At 41.2% G+C, this 17,792-nt stretch overlaps 2 protein-coding genes across 6 annotated transcripts in view; one reads left to right on the top strand and one right to left on the bottom strand.

Moving 5' to 3' along the window:
• The window catches only part of CHEK2 (checkpoint kinase 2), a 93,888-nt gene that overhangs the window by 24,568 nt on the left and 51,528 nt on the right, over positions 1-17,792 (top strand). The window contains exon 2 of one of the 3 annotated variants that reach the window (XM_038575526.1): positions 12,708-12,758. The exons of the other annotated variants lie outside the window; for them this stretch is intronic. Within the exon in view, the coding sequence (XP_038431454.1) occupies positions 12,708-12,758 (51 nt within the window). The remainder of the gene's footprint in view (positions 1-12,707; positions 12,759-17,792) is intronic. 3 annotated transcript variants of the gene reach the window in all.
• On the bottom strand, positions 1,249-17,733 carry HSCB (HscB mitochondrial iron-sulfur cluster cochaperone). Of its 3 annotated transcripts, XM_038575539.1 has the most exons (6): positions 17,427-17,732; positions 15,911-16,007; positions 15,471-15,560; positions 14,742-14,886; positions 11,415-11,462; positions 1,249-1,371 (listed from the first exon to the last, which is right to left on the bottom strand). In XM_038575539.1, exons 1-6 carry the CDS (start codon positions 17,660-17,662, stop codon positions 1,280-1,282), a joined length of 708 nt encoding a protein of 235 aa, XP_038431467.1. In that variant the 5' UTR covers positions 17,663-17,732; the 3' UTR covers positions 1,249-1,279. The 3 variants fall into 3 exon arrangements, with proteins under 3 accessions (XP_038431467.1, XP_038431469.1, XP_038431468.1); XM_038575541.1 differs by lacking the exons at positions 15,911-16,007; positions 17,427-17,732 and having other exon boundaries at positions 1,280-1,371; positions 15,466-15,560; XM_038575540.1 differs by lacking the exons at positions 1,249-1,371; positions 11,415-11,462 and having other exon boundaries at positions 14,749-14,886; positions 15,466-15,560; positions 17,427-17,733.

The following is a 17,792-nucleotide window of genomic DNA, read 5'->3' as shown; positions in this document are numbered from 1 at the left end:
TGTGAGAGATGGGTAGGGTGGAGGGGTCCTTTCTGGAGGTCTTTTTTCTTTCTTTGTTTGTTTCTTCTTTGGGTTTGCTTTTTCTTCTTCCCTCTCTTTCTGTCTTCTTTTCTTTTTCTTTCTTTCTTTCTTTCTTTTTTCTTTCTTTCTTTCTTTCTTTCTTTCTCTCTTTTTAGTAATCTCTACATGCATTGTAGGGCTCGAACTCAAAACCCTGAGATCAAGAGTCACATGCCCCAACTGAGACAGCCAGGTGGCCCCTCTCTTGGAATTTCTTAAACAGAATTTTCTGTTTTAATTTCCTTGATCCAGAGACTTAAAAGAGGCATTTTTTCCTCCCTTCTGGATATGAATCAAGAACTTAATCTGAATTTCAAAGATCTAGAAGGATAAATGGGGGTTGTTCTTTGGACTAGGTTAGAGGAGCATGGAAATGGTGAGGACAGTGTCAACTATCCAGAGAAATTGGGATTGGGAAAAAAAAAAAAAGAGCTGGAAATGGGGCTGGTGTTTAGCATCACTTTTTTTTTTTTTTTTAAGATTTTATTTATTTGAGAGAGAGGGAGCATGAGCTAGGACAGGGACAGAGGAAGAGGGAGAGAGAGAAACAGACTCCTCACTGAGCCCGGCACAGGGCTCAATCCCAGGACCCTGTGATTGTGACCCGAGTCAAAGTCAAAAGCTTAAGCAACTGGACCACCCAGGTGCCCCACCAGGCTAATTCTTAATAATGTTTATCTACATTTATGTAGGCCTAAGAGATCCTTAGGCAGCTTTGTATGGTTACTAAACTGAATGCCCTGAAGACTATACTAACACAGATACTAGTGAAAGGCCCACCGTGAGAGACTATATGGTTCTGTGGCAAAGGCTGGCAAACCCTGGGCCAAATCCAGCCCACTGCTGTTTTGTAAACAAAGAGCTACAATGACAGAGTTGAGTAGTTAGAACAGAGGTGGTATGGGCCACAAAGCCTAATGCATTTACTATCTGGCTCTTTGCAGTAAGTTTGACAATGCCTTCTCCAGGGCCTCAGGTTGGGCCCATCCCCACTTCCTTTAAGCGGCCAGGATGGGGAGCATGTTGTATCAAGTATCACACAAAGAACTGACCACCCAAGCTCTGGCTACACTGTGTTTCCTCTGGCATGATAAACTTCGTCATCCATTAATGCTTCTCGGATGGTAGAAGCGGTGAAAGCATCTCTAATCTCAATTAGCAGAAGCCAGAAAAGAAATAGACAAGAACTTTATTTTTGAAACTTTTAAACTAGTAATCATTAGAGGGAAATCTTCTTTAACTTGATTTTTTCTTCTACATTTGAAAAGTATCTCATCTTTGTTAACATTTCCTTGGCTTTTTCCAAATCATCTGAAATAAACAGAGACATTAAGGTGAGGCTTCCTTCCCAGCAAGAATAAAACTAACTCTATTGACCAACGTAGCCAGTCTGATTTACAGATAAAGTTTTATTTTTTATTTTATTATTTTTAAGATATTTTATTTATTTATGAGACACAGAGAGAGAGGCAGAGACACAGGCAGAGAGAGAAGCAGGCTCCCCGCAGGGACCCCGATGTAGGACTAGATACCGGAACCCCGTGATCATGCCCTGAGACAAAGGAAGGTGCTCAACTGCTGAGCCACCCAGGTGTCCCACAGATAAAGTTTTAAAATGAAAACTGTGAAATCTGGGGGCCCCTGGATGGCTCAGTGGTTTAGTGCCTGCCTTCGGCCCGGGATGTGATCCTGGAGGCCCCGGATCAAGTCCTACATCGGGCTCCCTGCATGGAGCCTACTTCTCTCTCTGCCTGTGTCTCTGCCTCTCTCTCTGTGCCTCTCATGGATAAATAAATAAAATCTTAAAAAAAAAAGAAAAGAAAAGAAAAGAAAAGAAAAGAAAAGAAAAGAAAAGAAAAGAAAAGAAAAGAAAAGAAAAGAAAGCTGTGAAATCTGTATTTGTGTCTGCCTGTACATTTATGGATGTATGTCTGATTTGTATATATATTTCCCTATCTCCCAATGGTATTACCAAATTAATTTATAAAATCCCTTCAAAGAGTTGTATCCTGATTGTCTTAGAGAGAAATAAGTTCACACATAAATTAAGTCTTCCTAAAACTTCCAGAAATATAGGACCCAACTCAAATATTTTTCATTGTCACATACTTGTATAAATCTTTGGTAAATAAGACTAGTTTAGTTTGTTGGTTTAATAAAGTAGGTATGTTTTCAGAGTTGTTAACATTAAATTGTAATGCAAACATACATTTTAATTGTCCTTGGACTTACTAGTCTAATAACCTAATATTATACTTATTAGATGTTTAAGATTATAGAGATGGTAAATTTGATATTACTCAAATCATCCTGACAAACTTTTTTTTTATTTTTAAAAAATTTTTTGACAAGCTTTATTTATAATGACAATAATTATGTTTTATAATATGCTGCCTAAAAATAATTTCCAAAGTATTTTTGGCAACTTGGAACCTTAGAGTCATGGTAAGCTAAGTTAAATAATAGTCATTAAATATATAAATAATCTCTAAATAAGATAAAGTGTTGAAATATTCACTATTAAGCAAAAGTTTAAGTTGATACACTTTTAGCTATTTATTTTTATATGGTCCAAGAGATCAAGGATCTTGGGACTCTTTTTTTTTATGATGTATCTAGAGTTATTTATTTTAAAAAGTAATTGTAATGTCTAAATAACATTTCCTGTATTGCCCAATTTAAATTTTTTTTAATTTCTTTTTTTTTTTTATTTATTTTTTATTGGTGTTCAATTTACCAACATACAGAATAACCCCCAGTGCCCATCACCCATTCACTCCCACCCCCCGCCCTCCTCCCCTTCTACCACCCCTAGTTCGTTTCCCAGTTAGGAGTCTTTACGTTCTGTCTCCCTTTCTGATATTTCCCACACATTTCTTCTCCCTTCCCTTATATTCCCTTTCACTATTATTTATATTCCCCAAATGAATGAGAACATATAATGTTTGTCCTTCTCCGACTGACTTACTTCACTCAGCAGGATCTTGGGTCTCTTAATCAACATGTTCTTGCCACCTTAAAAAAACTTGTATTGTAGGAAGCATATACCTCTATAGCTTATGAAGATGGTAAACTCATAAAATCTGCTTATCTACTACAGAATACTGGTGTATTATAGTTTTCAATTGTCTACTTCCTAGTTTTCTCTGTAAAATAAAGGTTACTAATGGTCAAAATTTATAATCAATACATAAAAAAATGAGACTACAAGTTAGGTGGCTCAGTTGGTTGGTCATCTGCCTTTGGCTTGGGTTGTGATCCTATGGTTCTGGGATCAAGCCCTGTGTCAGGCTCTCTGCTCAGTTGGGAGCCTGTTTCTCTCTCTCCTCGCTTGTACTGTCACTATTTCTGTCTCTCTCTCTCAAATAAATAAGATTTTAAACAAAAAAAAAGAATGAAGAGTATGTTTCTGTTAAGATAAAAAATAAAAAAGAGGGATCCCTGGGTGGCGCAGCGGTTTGGCGCCTGCCTTTGGCCCAGGGCGCGATCCTGGAGACCTGGGATCGAATCCCACGTCGGGCTCCCTGCATGGAGCCTGCTTCTCCCTCTGCCTGTGTCTCTGCCTCTCTCTCTTTCTCTCTCTCTCTGTGACTATCATGAATAAATAAATAAAATCTTTAAAAAAAAATAAAAATAAAAAATAAAAAAGAGTAATTTTGTCCTAAAGTAAAATGTGAAAGAGGGAAAGAATAGAACCAAACATGAATAGATATTGAGAGTGGTAGGTTTGTGGAAAGGAATTTTATGTGAGGTCAAAGCTAAGATTATTTTTTAATTTCAATTTTTAAAATTTTTTTATTTTTTTTTTTTTTATTTTTTTTTTTTTATTTTTTTTTATTTTTATTTATTTTTTTTTTTTTTTCTTTTTTTTTTTTAAATTTTTTTATTTTTTAAAGATTTTATTTATTCACGAGAGATACAGAGAGAGAGGCAGAGACACAGACAGAGGGAGAAGGGAGGCTCCCTGAAGGGAGCCTGATGGAGACTCAATCCCAGAACTCTGGGATCAGGTCCTGAGCTGAAGCCAGAAGCATCCAGGCATCCCTATTTTTTTAATTTTTAAAAAAGATTTTAATATTATTATTTTTTAAGTAATCTCTATACCCAATGATCTCACAATCCTGAGATCAAGAGTCATACATTCCACTGACTGAGCCAGCCAGGCGCCTCTTGAAATGAACTTTTTTTTTTTTTTAAGATTCCATTTATTTATCGAGAGACACACAGAGAGAGGCAGAGATATAGGCAGAGGGAAAAGCAGGCTCCCTGCAGGCCACCTGACATGGAACTTGATCCCAGGATTACAACCAGAGCTGATGACAGACACTCAACCACTGAGCCACCCTGGTGCCCCTTGAAATGAACTTTGATCTAAATAGTATACTGACAAAACCAGAGTTTGGTTTCCTGTGTTAAAATGACAAAGTTTTTTTTGATTATTGATCTGGTCTTAATAAAAGACTGTAAAAGATTTTTCTTTACCTTTTGAGTAATCTGCCTAGGTAATATACATTCTATGTCTTATCAAAATAATTTCCTGCGCTTCATGTTGTCTTTATCATATCTTTCATTACTTAAGAGAATAAAGACTTCTCACTATTCAGAACTAAGGTTCTTCATTTTTCATGTTATCTCCTGTATCTGCCTTTGAAGTTTTTTTATCACCACATTGGTTAAATGGATAACTGAGTTATTGTTTCACAATGACCTATGATCCTATTTAATTAAATATTTAAAGCATTTGACATTTTGGACAACTTCCCAAAATCAAATTTTAAATAAAGACTTCCTAACTTCAAACTATGAATTTTCTGAGAGGATCTCTAGAAAACCTCATAGGATTTGTTCTCTTACTTTCTTAAAAGAGAGCTGTTAAACTAATTAGGTTTATTTGATTACGTTGCATGGGAAGCACTGTCAAAGAAGAGATATTTAATCTTCTCTAGGTTATATTTGTATGGGTAAAATGTTATTATTTCAGAAATATTATAAAGTTCCTAGAAATTTATCAATGCCTTCACTACAATATGGCTTGGTATTATGTTATTAGTCTAGTTATTATGTTAAACTATTCTGTCACAGAAACCACCAAATTTCCTTGACAATCTTAATTATTTTTATAACTTTCATCAGATCTTTATTTTTTTTAAAAGATTTTATTTATTTATTCATGAGAGACACAGAGAGAGGCAGAGACACAGGCAGAGAGAGAAGCAGGCTCCATGTAGGGAGCCCAATGTGGGACCCCCGGGATCACGACCTGAGCCAAAGGCAGACACTCAGCCACTGAGCCACTCAGGTGTCCCTCATCAGATCTTTAATTGTGGTTATTTTATCTTTTGCTATCCACAGATAGTTGTTGTTCTACTCTGATGCTTTCCTAAAAGCTCCTGCAACCAGCTACATGCCAGAATATGTGTGCTTAAAAAAAAGGGACTGTCTTAGAGACCCATGAAAAAGGACTGTACCAGGTACAGGCTTCTGATGGCATTGCTTAAATAACCTTGAGATCAAAACAATAAACTCAGTTACAATTTCCAAAATTTGAATGAAAAAGCCAGTGGGTTCATGCCACAACAATCTAGTAAGTTTTACTTAAATAAAAAAAAAAGTATTTATATATTTATTTTTAATTGAAATTCCAGTTAACAGTGTAATATTAGTTTCAGGTGTATGATTTAGTGATTCAACACTTCCATACAACACCCGATGCTCATCCCAAGTAAACTCCTTAAATCCCCATCACCTGTTTAACCCATCCCCCTACTTACCTCCTGGCTGGTTAACCATCAGTTTCTCTATTGTTAAATGTCTGTTTCTTGGTTTGCCCCCCACCCCATGATTGTTTTGTTTCTTTATCCCCCCCCTTTTTTTAAGATTTATGTATTTATTTTAGAGAGAGACTGAGAGCGAGCACAAGTGAGAGGGGCGGAAGGAGAGGGAGAGAGAATCCCAAGCAAAGTCCAGGCTGAGTATGGAGCCCAAGGGGACTCTATCTCACGACACTGAGATCATGATGTGGGATGAAACCAAGAGTTGGAGGCTTAACCAACTGCACCACCCAGGTGCCTTTGCTTTTTTTATTTTATTTTATTTTTTAGATTTTATTTATTTATTGGAAAGAGAGAGAGAGAGCATGAACAGGGGGAGGGATAGAAGAAGAGGAAGAAGCAGAGTCCCCACTCAGCAGGGAGTCTGATGGGGTGGAGGGAGGGAGGAGCTCAATTCCAGGATCCTAATATCATGACCTATGCCAAAGTGAGACACTTAACCAACTGAGACACCCAGGTGCCCCACGTTTGTTTTGTTTCTTAAACGCAAACTGGTACAGCCACTCTGGAAAACATATGGAGGTTCCTCAAAAAGTTAAAAATAGAACTACCTTATAATCTAGGAATTGCACTACTAGGTATTTGCCCAAAGAATACAAAAATAATTTGAAGGGATACATGCACCCCAATGTTTACAGCAGCATTATCTACAATAGCAAATTATGGAAACAGTCCAAATGTCCACCCACTGATGAATGGATAGAGAAGATATATATATCTTCTCATCTGCCTTCGGCTTGGGTTGTGATCCTCTCTATATATACATATACACTGGAATATTTACTGTAAAAAAGAATGAAATATTGCCATTTACAATGATGTGGGTGGAGCTAGAGAGTATAATGCTAAGTGAAATAAGTCAATCACAGAAAGATAAATATCATATAATTTCACTAATATGTGGAACTTAAGAAATAAGTTTTACTTTTGTAAACAAAATGGAAACATTTATCTTTTCTCCCTGCCTGATTCTCCAAAAAACTCTGAAACTATTATTGAATATTCTTTTTTTAAAAAAGATTTTATTTACTTACTTATTAGAAAGAGAGGGAGAGAGAGCACACACAGCAGTGGGGAGAGGGAGAAGCAGGCTCCCAGTTGAGCAGGGAGCCCCACTTGGATCCCAGGACCCTGGGATCATGACCTGAGGTTAAGGTAGATGTTTAATCGACTGAGCCACCCAGGCACCCCAGATGTTCTTATTTTCAAGGCAATATAGCTATTTGCATATGCTTAGCAAAAATCGATAGGACATAAATTAAAATATTTGTTATATGACCAAAATGATGCATAAAATCAGACAGAACAGACAATTTTAAGGAAGTTAGGTCAACTTTATGGTGCCAAAACTTACAAAGCCCTCTTGGAAAAAACCGGGTTGCCACCTGGCTTATAGACTTCCCATCCTTACAGGTGAGTAAAGAAGATCATTCCCTTGCAGGCCCAAGATATTTAGGATGTTTTGGGGCACCTTGAGAAGAGGTCCAAATCTATAGGTAGTGCAGGTCATATCTGATGGCAAATTCTTGGTTTGACTTCCTAGCATTGAGAAGGTTTTTTTTTTTTTTTTAAGTGGGCTTCATGCTCTATGCAGGGCTTGAACTCATGACCCTGGGATCAAGACCTGAGCTGAGATCAAGAGTGAGGTGTTTAACTGACTGAGCCACCCAGGCGCCCCTCATTGAGGGCCTTTTAAAGTCCAATCTGAGATTCTTTATAAAAACTTCCATAAGGGGATCCCTGGGTGGCTTAGTGGTTTGGAGCCTGCCTTTGGCCCAGGGAGTGATCCTGGAGTCCCAGGATCGAGTCCCACATCCGGCTCCCTGCATGGATGGAGTCTGCTTCTCCCTCTGCCTGTGTCTTTGCCTCTCTCTCTCTGTGTCTCTCATGAATAAATAAATAAAATCTTAAAAAAAAAATTTCCATAAAGAAAACTTAACAAGGGTTTGTATGGCTGATTACCATTCTCAATGCATTTATGTAAACAATTAGGCCAACTTTAATGCAACTAAAATTATTTTGTAAACAAAACTATTCCTACCTTGATAACCTTTGATTACAAAGGGGGGTGACTGTATATAGAAATTTTATGACAGTGGAAAAGTCTATACACCAGAATCTAGTCCTGAGATTTTATCTTCCTGTAAACTGAACTGGATCCTGCCATCTTACACATTTTGTCAGCCCTTAGCAAATTCTTTTTCTTTTCTTTTCTTTTTAGCTCTTAGCAAATTTTTAATTCTCCTAGTTTCCTTCAATATCCGGCTACTACTCCCCAAAGTGCTGTTTCCTATTTTTCTCCTTCCCTCCTGACTTGCCATCAGTGAGAACTAAAACCTGATCCTTTCTGGGAATCGGGTTTTATTGTGGTCACCCTTCCCTCTGGTATCTGAAAATGCCCTGTATGATAAGACCAGACGACTTGATGTAAATATCAAAGAACTCATCACTACAAGTTACGAGTGGGCGACTTTTGTGCCTGGACTTGCTGCTACGTGGGCTACTCAAAAAGTCCACCACAACTCCTTTGCCTTCCATGCTCTGCTCATGGGAAGCAGCTATGGCTGTGACATGGAAGTCTACGCTGTCATTACCAACATTCAAACTATAAAACGAGAAATCTATCAGATTGCCACTGCTGTCCTCATACCACTGTGTAAAGATGCTGGAGTTCAGTGTCTTCTCAAGTGACTGCCCACCCTCTGGACTCAGAAACTGGGTTTATAGTCTGCTCCCACCATTAGCCTTTGTTTTCTCTTTGTTTCCATAGAGATGCTCCTCATTATATGCCTGATTGCTCAAGTCATCCAGCAAATATCCTCTTTTACCAAGTCTCAACAGATGGTTCAGCCAGTCCTTAATAAACAAAGGGCGATCAAATGAGAAACGGACCTACATTGTTCAGGGGAAAGAAAAATGTCTCTTCTTCCTATCTTTTTCTTACTGTTTTTTTGTAGCCAACACCAGAAGGTAGGGCCCTTTTCTCTCAGTATCTGGGGGAAGGTAGGAGCCTAACTTTGATAAGCCCTAGTTAACAAACCCAGATCGGTTTCACATGGACCAACCCCCACCACCTTCCTTTTTTTGTCATTTCCCAGACTACAGAGACCGTGCTCATCTACCACCCTATTCCCTCATTCTCTCTTTATTGTTTTATTTAAAAAAGATTTTATTTGTTCATTTGACAGAGGAAGAGAGAGAGCACATGCAGGGGGAGTGGCAGGCAGAAGGAGAGGGAGAAGTAGGCTCCTCTTGGAGCAGGGAGCCCCATGAGGGTCCTGCAATCATGACCTGAGCTGAAGGCAGATGTTCAACTGGCTGAACCACTCAGGCACCCCCATCCCGCTCATTCTCTTTTAAAACGCCCAGGTACCTCTGTACAAATTGGGAGTGCAGTTCACCCTGGACTGTTCCCTATTTCAATAGTTATTACTAATTAAAATCTATCCTTACCAGTTTAGTATCTGGCTTTATTTTTGACAATGTGCAAGTATCTCTCTGAATCTCTGCTGTCAATTCTTCAGGTATATCCTTAGAAGTGAAACTGCTTCTATCGTATGGCGATCCTATTTTTAATTTCTTGAGGAAATATCATAATGTTTTCTGTAGTGGCTGAAGTATTTTACAGCCCTGCCAACAGTGAGCAAAAATTTTAAGTTCCCCAGACCCTTGCCAATACCTGTTATTTTTCTGGGTTTTCTTTTTTTCTTTTTAAAGATTTTATTTATTTATTCTTGAGAGACAGAGAGAGGCAGAGACATAGACAGAGGGAGAAGCAGACTTTATGCAGGGAGCCTGATGTGGGACTCGGTCCCATGACTTCAGGATCATGCCCTAAGCTAAAGGCAGACGCTCAATAGCTGAGCCACCCAGGTGTCCCAATTTTTCTGGATTTTCTAATACTAGTATCCTAATGGGTATGAGGCCGTATGTTGTTGTGGTTTTGAGTTTCATTTGCCTAATGATCAGTGATGTTGCACATTTTTCCATGTGCTTATTTGTATATCTTCTTTGCATGTTCTATTTTTCTATTTAAGTTGGGTGGGTATTTCTTCTATTTTTTTTTTAAGTTTTTTTATTTATTTATGATAGTCACAGAGAGAGAGAGTCAGAGACATAGGCAGAGGGAGAAGCAGGCTCCATGCACCGGGAGCCCGATGTGGGATTTGATCCCAGGTCTCCAGGATCGCGCCCTGGGCCAAAGGCAGGCGCCAAACTGCTGCGCCACCCAGGGATCCCATATTTCTTCTATTTTTATTCCTTAAATTGTACCTAAATATATTCTTAAAACCTACAAAAATTTTTTAAAAAAAATCTACAAAATCTATAAAAGTACAAAAGGAGATGGGAGTGAGCCCTGCTGGAATACCTGAATAGCCAGTGGGTTGGGTTCATGGATTTCAGGCAGACATATCAGGCTGCTAATCTGTATTTGCCTGGCATCTTTTTAGAGACCCTCACTCTGCCTGTGTCTCAGAATGGACTTCTACAGTCCTGCAAACTAGATGGCACACTTTGTAAGCCTATCCCCTCAGCATTAGCTGATGGGACTAGAGTGGACATCTGGCTCAACCTGGGCCAATCAAATAGCCCCTCTCAGGAATCTAGAGTTGTGTCTAGGGGACTATAGTCAGATGGTCAAAGTCTTTGTTCTCATAAGGTAATAGACCTAGGAGAACTAAGGAGTCATCCAGTGGGGGTGACTGCTTTGGAGCACTGTACACTGAGGAAGTGGGTCGAACTGGTTTATAGTGAGAAGTTGGAATGAAACTGCCAGAGGCATTGAGTCTAGGACCACAGCTTTGGTTCCAGAATGGTTTCGGGTTCCTAGGCTTTGCCCCAGAAAAGATCTTATCACACTGTATACTATAATCATCACAGCGACTTCCTCTTTGGATTTGGGGATATAGTCCTAATTTCTTATAATAAACTTCTTTTTTATCTGGGCTAGCTTGAGTGGCCTTTCTGCTTCCTGCAATCAAATGATCCCTTAGCCAAAGGGCCATTATTCTCTCATTTAAGGGGTGGCACAAGTCTGGGATGGAAAGAAAAACTGGTCTTACTTCAAAATAGCCAGAAATAGACTCAATCTATTGGCCCTGAAAGCCAGGAGCAATGGGGACGAGGATGAATATTCCATTTTTGTAATTTGGGCACAGCTCTGCCATGGGCTTCTCCTGGGCTTTGCAGAAGGGGTAGGCTTTGCCAAATGTCGACTGTGCAGCCTTGCCCTCAGGATCAGCCTACATTCCTTACCTTAACTTCTCCTACTTGCTAAAAGGGGAATAGAAGCACTTTCATATACTCTTTTGCTGGCACATTACTGTTTGGGGCATACAGTTTATTTCTCCCGCAAGGCTGTAAATCCTCAAAGGGATAAATGTCGACTTGTCTATATTTTAGAGCTCTCCATGTACCTATCATAGGATGGGTATATAATAGGTCTTAACTGAATAGATAGTTATACCTCAGTGCTTACAATTTCTTTCCATATTTAAGAAAGTCAAGGAATGAAGAAAGTACCTTGTTCAAAAGCTCTGCTCACATAGTCAGTCATTTCTTTCTGTTTAGCTGAAAGAGAAAATTATTATCTTAATTTTTCTATTTATATAGACTAACGATGTAAAGATAACACTGTGTAGCTGGTTTCAACACAACATAACATGGAACTTAGATTCCAGGATAAGACCTCATAAGCCTTGTGTCCACATGTCCCATGATGGCAGGTCCTGTGTTTTGAGATTTATTTATTTTTATGAGGAGGGGAGGGAGGGAGAGAATGCACATGTGCATGCGAGGGAGGGGCAGAGGGACGGAAAGGGAAAGAGAGAGGGAGGAGGGAGAGATAGAGAATCTCAGCAGACTCCCCACTGAGCACAGAGTCCAACTGGAGGCTCAATCCCACAACCCTGAGATCGTGACCTGAGCTAAAGCCAAGAGTCAGACACTCAACCGACTGAGCCACCCAGGCACCCTGGCAACTCCTGTTTAGTGCAGCTGACCCTACTCACATTCTGTTTTTCTACCTCTGAAAGGTCTGAGGGACAAACACTAAGGCTTGTAAGATGGCTATGTAATCATAAAAAAAAAGAAAAAAAGGACAAGGAAATGCTTTGTCTCCACCAAGCAGTCTGAAATCTTCTAGATTTCAGGTAGGAGAAAAATGGGCAGGGCATTAAAGTGTTTCAAGCAACCATCTGCAAATTATACAGCCTCCCAGGAAAATGGAACATTTAGATCATATTGTACCATAAGAGAGAATGCCAGATAAGGTAAAGGGAGCAGCTACCTCATGTTTCTGCTGTTTCCTCATTAGGAAATGAAGAATTTTACCATGTGTTTTCCACATATAAAGGGTATCAATCACTTATATGGTGCCTGCTTTCAAAGCACTTTCAAATACGTTATATCCCCATTGTAGACAGTTGCAAGTATTGGAGATGGCCCTCATCATATGGTTGGTTGAGTGGAGGAGTTGGGAGCAGACCCCAAGTCTCTAGACTCCGGGAGAGTGGTGGGAAACTAGCAACGTGTTAACAAAAAAGCACTGGACTAGGAGTCTAGAGGCTCTAAAGTTCCGCCCCAGATCTAACTAGCTCTATGCCCTTGAATATTTGCTTACTTTGGGGAGGAAACTTAGAAATTAATCTAAATGAAGCTCGGTGACCTGTTCAAAACCAGACATTCACTATAGGGCTAGGATAACCCCTGCCGGTGACTGAGCACCTGCTATGGATTAAGCACTGTGTTATTTGTTTTGCCTTATTTAATTTAGTCCTTGCAACACGCAGTACTAATGTTAAATCTATTTGACAGATGAGGAAACTGAAGCTCAGAGGAGGTGAAGTCGCTTGCTCAAGGTCACAGGTAAAGGCAGTGCTGACACTGTACCCCATGACCCCCTTACAGCAGAGCATCATATTCCTCTGCCTTCCAAAGCTGTGCAGATGGAGTTTCTGACTGTAAGCCCTGAGGTCTTCTTCCAACACCAACTAGCCCTAAGGCTGTTGATACATCCCTAGCTGATAGACTCCCACTTTACTGATTTTAGCTTCTTTGTTCATTACTTATTCACTCAATTAATATTTATTGAGCCCCTGTTATACACCATGTCCTATTCTTTGGGCTGAGAATATGAGGGGGACCAAAAAGCAGACACAATTACTGCCTCTGCAGAACTTCCAGTCTAAGGAAGGAGGGTGGCTGATATTGGTCAATAATCTCATGGAGAACAGTAAAGGTTATAACTGTGATTAGTCCTAAGGGAGAGCTACACACTGTACAGATAAAGAGGTTCTCTGAGGATTCTGAGGAAGTGTTGATTGCTCCCAGATCTGGAAGAGGAAGAGTTAACTAGAGGAAGAGGAAGAGAAGAGGGTTTTAAGCAGAAGAACAGCATGTGTAAAGGCCCTGCGGTAGAAAGGTTCTTGGTACAGATGAAGAACTAAAAATAGCCTGTGTGGGACAGTGGAGGGGCAAATGGGAAGAAGCAGAGGTCAGATCATATAGGGCCTTGTAAGCCATACTAATGACTTTGGTCTTTAACCCAAGAGTAGTGGGAAACCACTTAAAGTTTTAAAGCAAGAGCAATGGTAAATATGATTAGATTTAGGTTTCAAAACATCACATAAGTGATAGTGTAGGAATATGTTAGATTAGATTGATAGTGTAGGAATTGATTAAATAGTGTAGGAATGTATTAGATTGAAGGCACAGCTAGATCAGTCTGGAGCTATTGCAGCTGTCCAGGTAAGAAAGAATGGCAGCTGGGAACAGGGTGCTGGCAGTGGAAACAGATTTGGGACACATTTAGAAGGCCAGCGTTTCAAGATTTGGGGAGGACTGTTTATGGGGTAAGGGAGGATAAATTATTAAGAATGCCTCCACAGTGTTTTGGACTTGTGCATTTAGAGAACATCAGCAGAGGAATAGGTTTTTTTAGGAGGGATGGGAGAGGCTCATGAATTCCATTTTGGACACATTGAGTTGAACTATATAAACTCCATGAAGACATGGGCCATGTCTTTCTTGTTTACTGTGTCTTAAGCAATGCTTGATACACAGTAGGCATGCCACAAATATTTGTGAAAGTACATACATACATACAATTGGAGAGAGAACTTAGGACTTTTTCTACATGGCATGGTTAATTTTATGTGTCACGTTGGTTGGGCTACGGTGCCTGTTGTTTGGTCAAACACTAGCCTAGATATTGCCGTGAAGGTATTTTGTATATGTGATTGACATTTACAACCAGTTGACTTTAGGTCAAGATTAGCTTTGATAATGTGGGCATAGAAGTCCTGCTTGACTTTCCAGCCTGCTGGTCTGCCCTACATATTTTGGAGTTGTTAGGCCTCACAATTCTATGAGCCAATTCCTTAAAACAGATTTCTCTATCTCCATATATACATATATACTACTGGTTCTCTTTCTCTAGATAACTCTGACTGATACAGTATTAAATAAAGCGGAAAGCAAGGCAATATGTAATCAGAAGTCAGTTTTTCCATCTTTGCTCTGCAATGTGACCTTGGGCATTTTCATGAGCTTCTATGGCCTATTTATTCTTATCAGAGACAATAATAACATCTAAATGATGTCATGGGTAGGAAGGAGGATTGCAATCTGCAAAATATTATTATGTTCTTGGTTTAAGGCTGCCTTCCGGAAAGGGGTGTTGTGAGTCTAATCTCCAGATAAAATTCGTTTCAGTATAATCAAGACAGAAAAATACTCCCTGAATCATTATGATGACCAATATGTAGTCTTTATATTAATTTTTCACCCAACCTTGAACATGTACTTGTAACAGCAATAAAATGCATTCAGTGGTATTTTATCTTTTACCTCTGACAATAGATTCAATCTCTTTCATGGCAGCTTCACTTTGAGCTTCTGCAAGTTTTTCATTGATTTCCATTATTTCCATGAGGAACTGCCTGTCCATTTTATAATCTGTCCCTTCAGGAATCTCTACTCCATGGAGCTTTAGCTATTGGGATATAAAGCAGAGAAAAGTAAGATTGGTTGAAAAGATTGTGGCCAGAGTCATAAATCCTACTCACGGAACAGAATATCATTCATAAAAAAACCTCACAAAACTTTCAAAATATAGTGAAAGAGTGAACAAAGGGTATGGGAAAGTTAGACTGAGAGAGTGCTGAGATGGAATTCCTCTCTGCTACTTGAAACTGTGATCCTGGGGGGCTGATCCTCCACTTGGGAGACTCAACTAGATATTTGTAAAGGCTCTATAAAATCCTAAAATTCTAAGGAGCTAAAACTCTTTCCTCCCTCCTTAAAAACCCCAAAATTACTCTTTCCTAAATGCTACCACTATACAATCTTTGGAATTTATAAAAAATGGTAAAAAAAAAAAAAATGCAATTGGCAAGTAAGATTTACAAATACTCAGAGAAAACTATTCACATGTAGTATTATTGAGGCTAATTATCTTTGGGTCCCTAAACTAGATCAGGTCTCAAGCACTCTTCTGCTGAATAAAGGGGAGCAGCTGTCCCACAGCACAATGGATACCATGGAGTCACGCACAGAAGGGTTGGGAAATCACCTTACAAGATATAGTCCCCTGCTCAGAGGAGCCAGAAGGGTCTTATAGGCATCATTCACCAAGGTTGAATGCTTCTCTGAGAAGTCCTTTTCAGTCTGTTAGTAGAGATGAAGATAATCTCATTACCATCTAAATCAGCCATATTAAATTCACATACTGTTTCATAAAATACTGTCGGGCAGACAACTAAGGAAGTCTCCCAAGTAGAACTGGTGTGGGATGAGCTGTCTTTATTTTCAACTGATGGGTTCTGATTCTTCTGGGAAGTCAGGTAAAAGCTATGAGTGCAAGGCAGGTTTAGGGCGTGGCTACCTGAGGTCAGGCTGCCCCAGGGTGGAGCTGGTTGTTAGCTCTGTCTCTGATAATCACATCACCACAAGGCCACTGGCACCCACCCTGTGTACAGTAGTGTTTGGGTATGATTAAGGGGTGGCCAACAGGCTACCTGGGATCTCTGGCTGAAGAAATCAGGGTGGACAAGACGCTGTAGTTGCTGGTACCGAGTCTGGAGCTTTGCTGTGTCAACTCTGAAGGCACGGTTACTGTAAGGAAATTGGGAGATAAAATCCATGCAACAAATACTCACAGATTTGTATACTATGGGCCTGGTTCCTATTCTCACCGGGGAAAATACAATAAACATGTAAAGAGAGATAACTTCAAAAAGTGCTGTGAGGGAAAAGAGAATAGGGTCAGAGAAAGTGGTAGATGGGGAGGACAAAGAGATGACATTTGAGCTGAGACCTGAATGATGATGAGAAATAAAGACCAGAGGAAAAAGTCATCTAGAGGCAGAGGGAATATGCAAAGGCCCTGAGGTGTGAACGAATTTGGTATGCTTGCAGAACTTAAAGCATAGTGTCACTGTAGTGTGCAGTGACTGGTAGGGGCAGATACCAGAGTTAAGGGGAAGGGCCATTCCTGAATCCCACCCTATCTTTCCAAGGCCCAGGTCCTTTCTTCTTTGTCTTTCATTTTACATTCCTGGAGCCTGCCCTGGCTTAACAGCTTAGGTCTCCTCAAACTTCATCACCTCTCCAAGCTCCTCCACCTTCAGAGGGTAACAGGAAAAACAGCCACTTCTCAGCCTCTCTCCCTCTGGGTCTCACTTCTCCCTTACACTCAGCCGACAATATTAAGTTTTCGGATGCTTTTACACCCTATTTTGTTTGTTTTTCTTACTAGATTTATTATAAAAGGAAGTAACTCAAGAACAACCAGATGGAAAACATGAATGGGGGGAAGCGGCTGGCTGGGAGCTTCGAAGTCCTCCCCAGGCGCACTCCTCTCCCATCTCCGCGTGTCCACAATCCTGGAGGCTCCTTTACTCCCTTATTATTATTTTTTAAAGGTTTTATTTATTTGTTCATGAGACACACACACACACACACAAACACACAGGGGCAGACACACAGTCAGAGGGAGATGCAGGCTCCCTGCAGGGAGCCCGATGTAGGACTCGATCCCAGGACCCCAGGATCACGCCCTGAGCCAAAGGCAGATGCTCAACCGCTGAGCCACCCAGGTGCCCCCCTACTCCCTTCTCTTGATAACACCTAAGTACCCCTTTCTTATAAGTCTCAACCCAACTTTAACCATTCTGGCCCTGTCGCTCAAGTCTTTCTCCAGCCCCTCCAGGTCGCTTCCGTCAGGCACCCCCCCCAGGTCTCCCTCCACCGAAGCCTCCACCTTTCAGACCCCCTAAACGCCTTCCCCCCCTCCCCTCCCGCCATTCGGGTCTCCACTCCTGAGGCCCCAAGCTCAGTCCCACCCCTCAATTTCCTGTGGCACGGGCCGCAATCCCACCCCGGCGCTCCCGGGCCCCACCCCCCTTCTCTACGGCTCCGCCCACCAGGCTAACCGGTCCCGCCCTCTCCTCCCCAGGCACTCTCGGCCCTAGCCCCTCGCAGGCCGGCCCACGCCTCTCTCGTTCGCGCGTTTCCCGAAACCGCCTCCCGTACCAGTCCATGAGGCTGAAGTAATCTCGAGTGGGGTCAGGCGGCTGCAGCGCGCGGCACTGTGGGCAGAAGAACCCGTCCCCCCGCGTGGGGCCCCCGGGGCCGCCGCAGTTCCAACACTGGGAGGAACCGCTCCCCGCCAGAGACGCAGCATCGCAGCTCAGCGGTCTCCTTCCGAGGGCCCCTGCCGGCCACAGCCCGCACACCCGGAGCAAGGCGCCGGTCCTCCCGCCCCACATCTGGCCGCGGCCTAGGTCGCCGCGGGCGCCTGGGGCGGGGGGGGACCGGGAGAGAGAGATGGAGAGCGACTGAGCAGACTAGTGCTGCTGATTGGCTGGGGGAGCTGACGGGGCGGGATCACCCGGTGGG

Source organism: Canis lupus, chromosome 26 (assembly GCF_011100685.1).
Source record: "Canis lupus familiaris isolate Mischka breed German Shepherd chromosome 26, alternate assembly UU_Cfam_GSD_1.0, whole genome shotgun sequence".
Classification (NCBI taxonomy): domain Eukaryota; kingdom Metazoa; phylum Chordata; class Mammalia; order Carnivora; family Canidae; genus Canis; species Canis lupus.
Note: the sequence above shows the minus strand (reverse complement) of the source record. Positions and strands in the feature narration are given on the sequence as shown.

Bases quoted from the DNA above. Each gene is read 5' to 3' on its own strand.
- HSCB (XM_038575539.1), bottom strand. From the start codon at position 17,662: ATGTGGGGCGGGAGGACCGGCGCCTTGCTCCGGGTGTGCGGGCTGTGG. The intron at 14,887-15,470 runs GTAAGGTGATTT...ATATCCCAATAG, and splicing joins TGAGCAGGGGACTATATCTT to CTAAAGCTCCATGGAGTAGA. The intron at 1,372-11,414 runs GTACTTTCTTCA...TGTTTATTTCAG, and splicing joins GAGCAGAGCTTTTGAACAAG to ATGATTTGGAAAAAGCCAAG.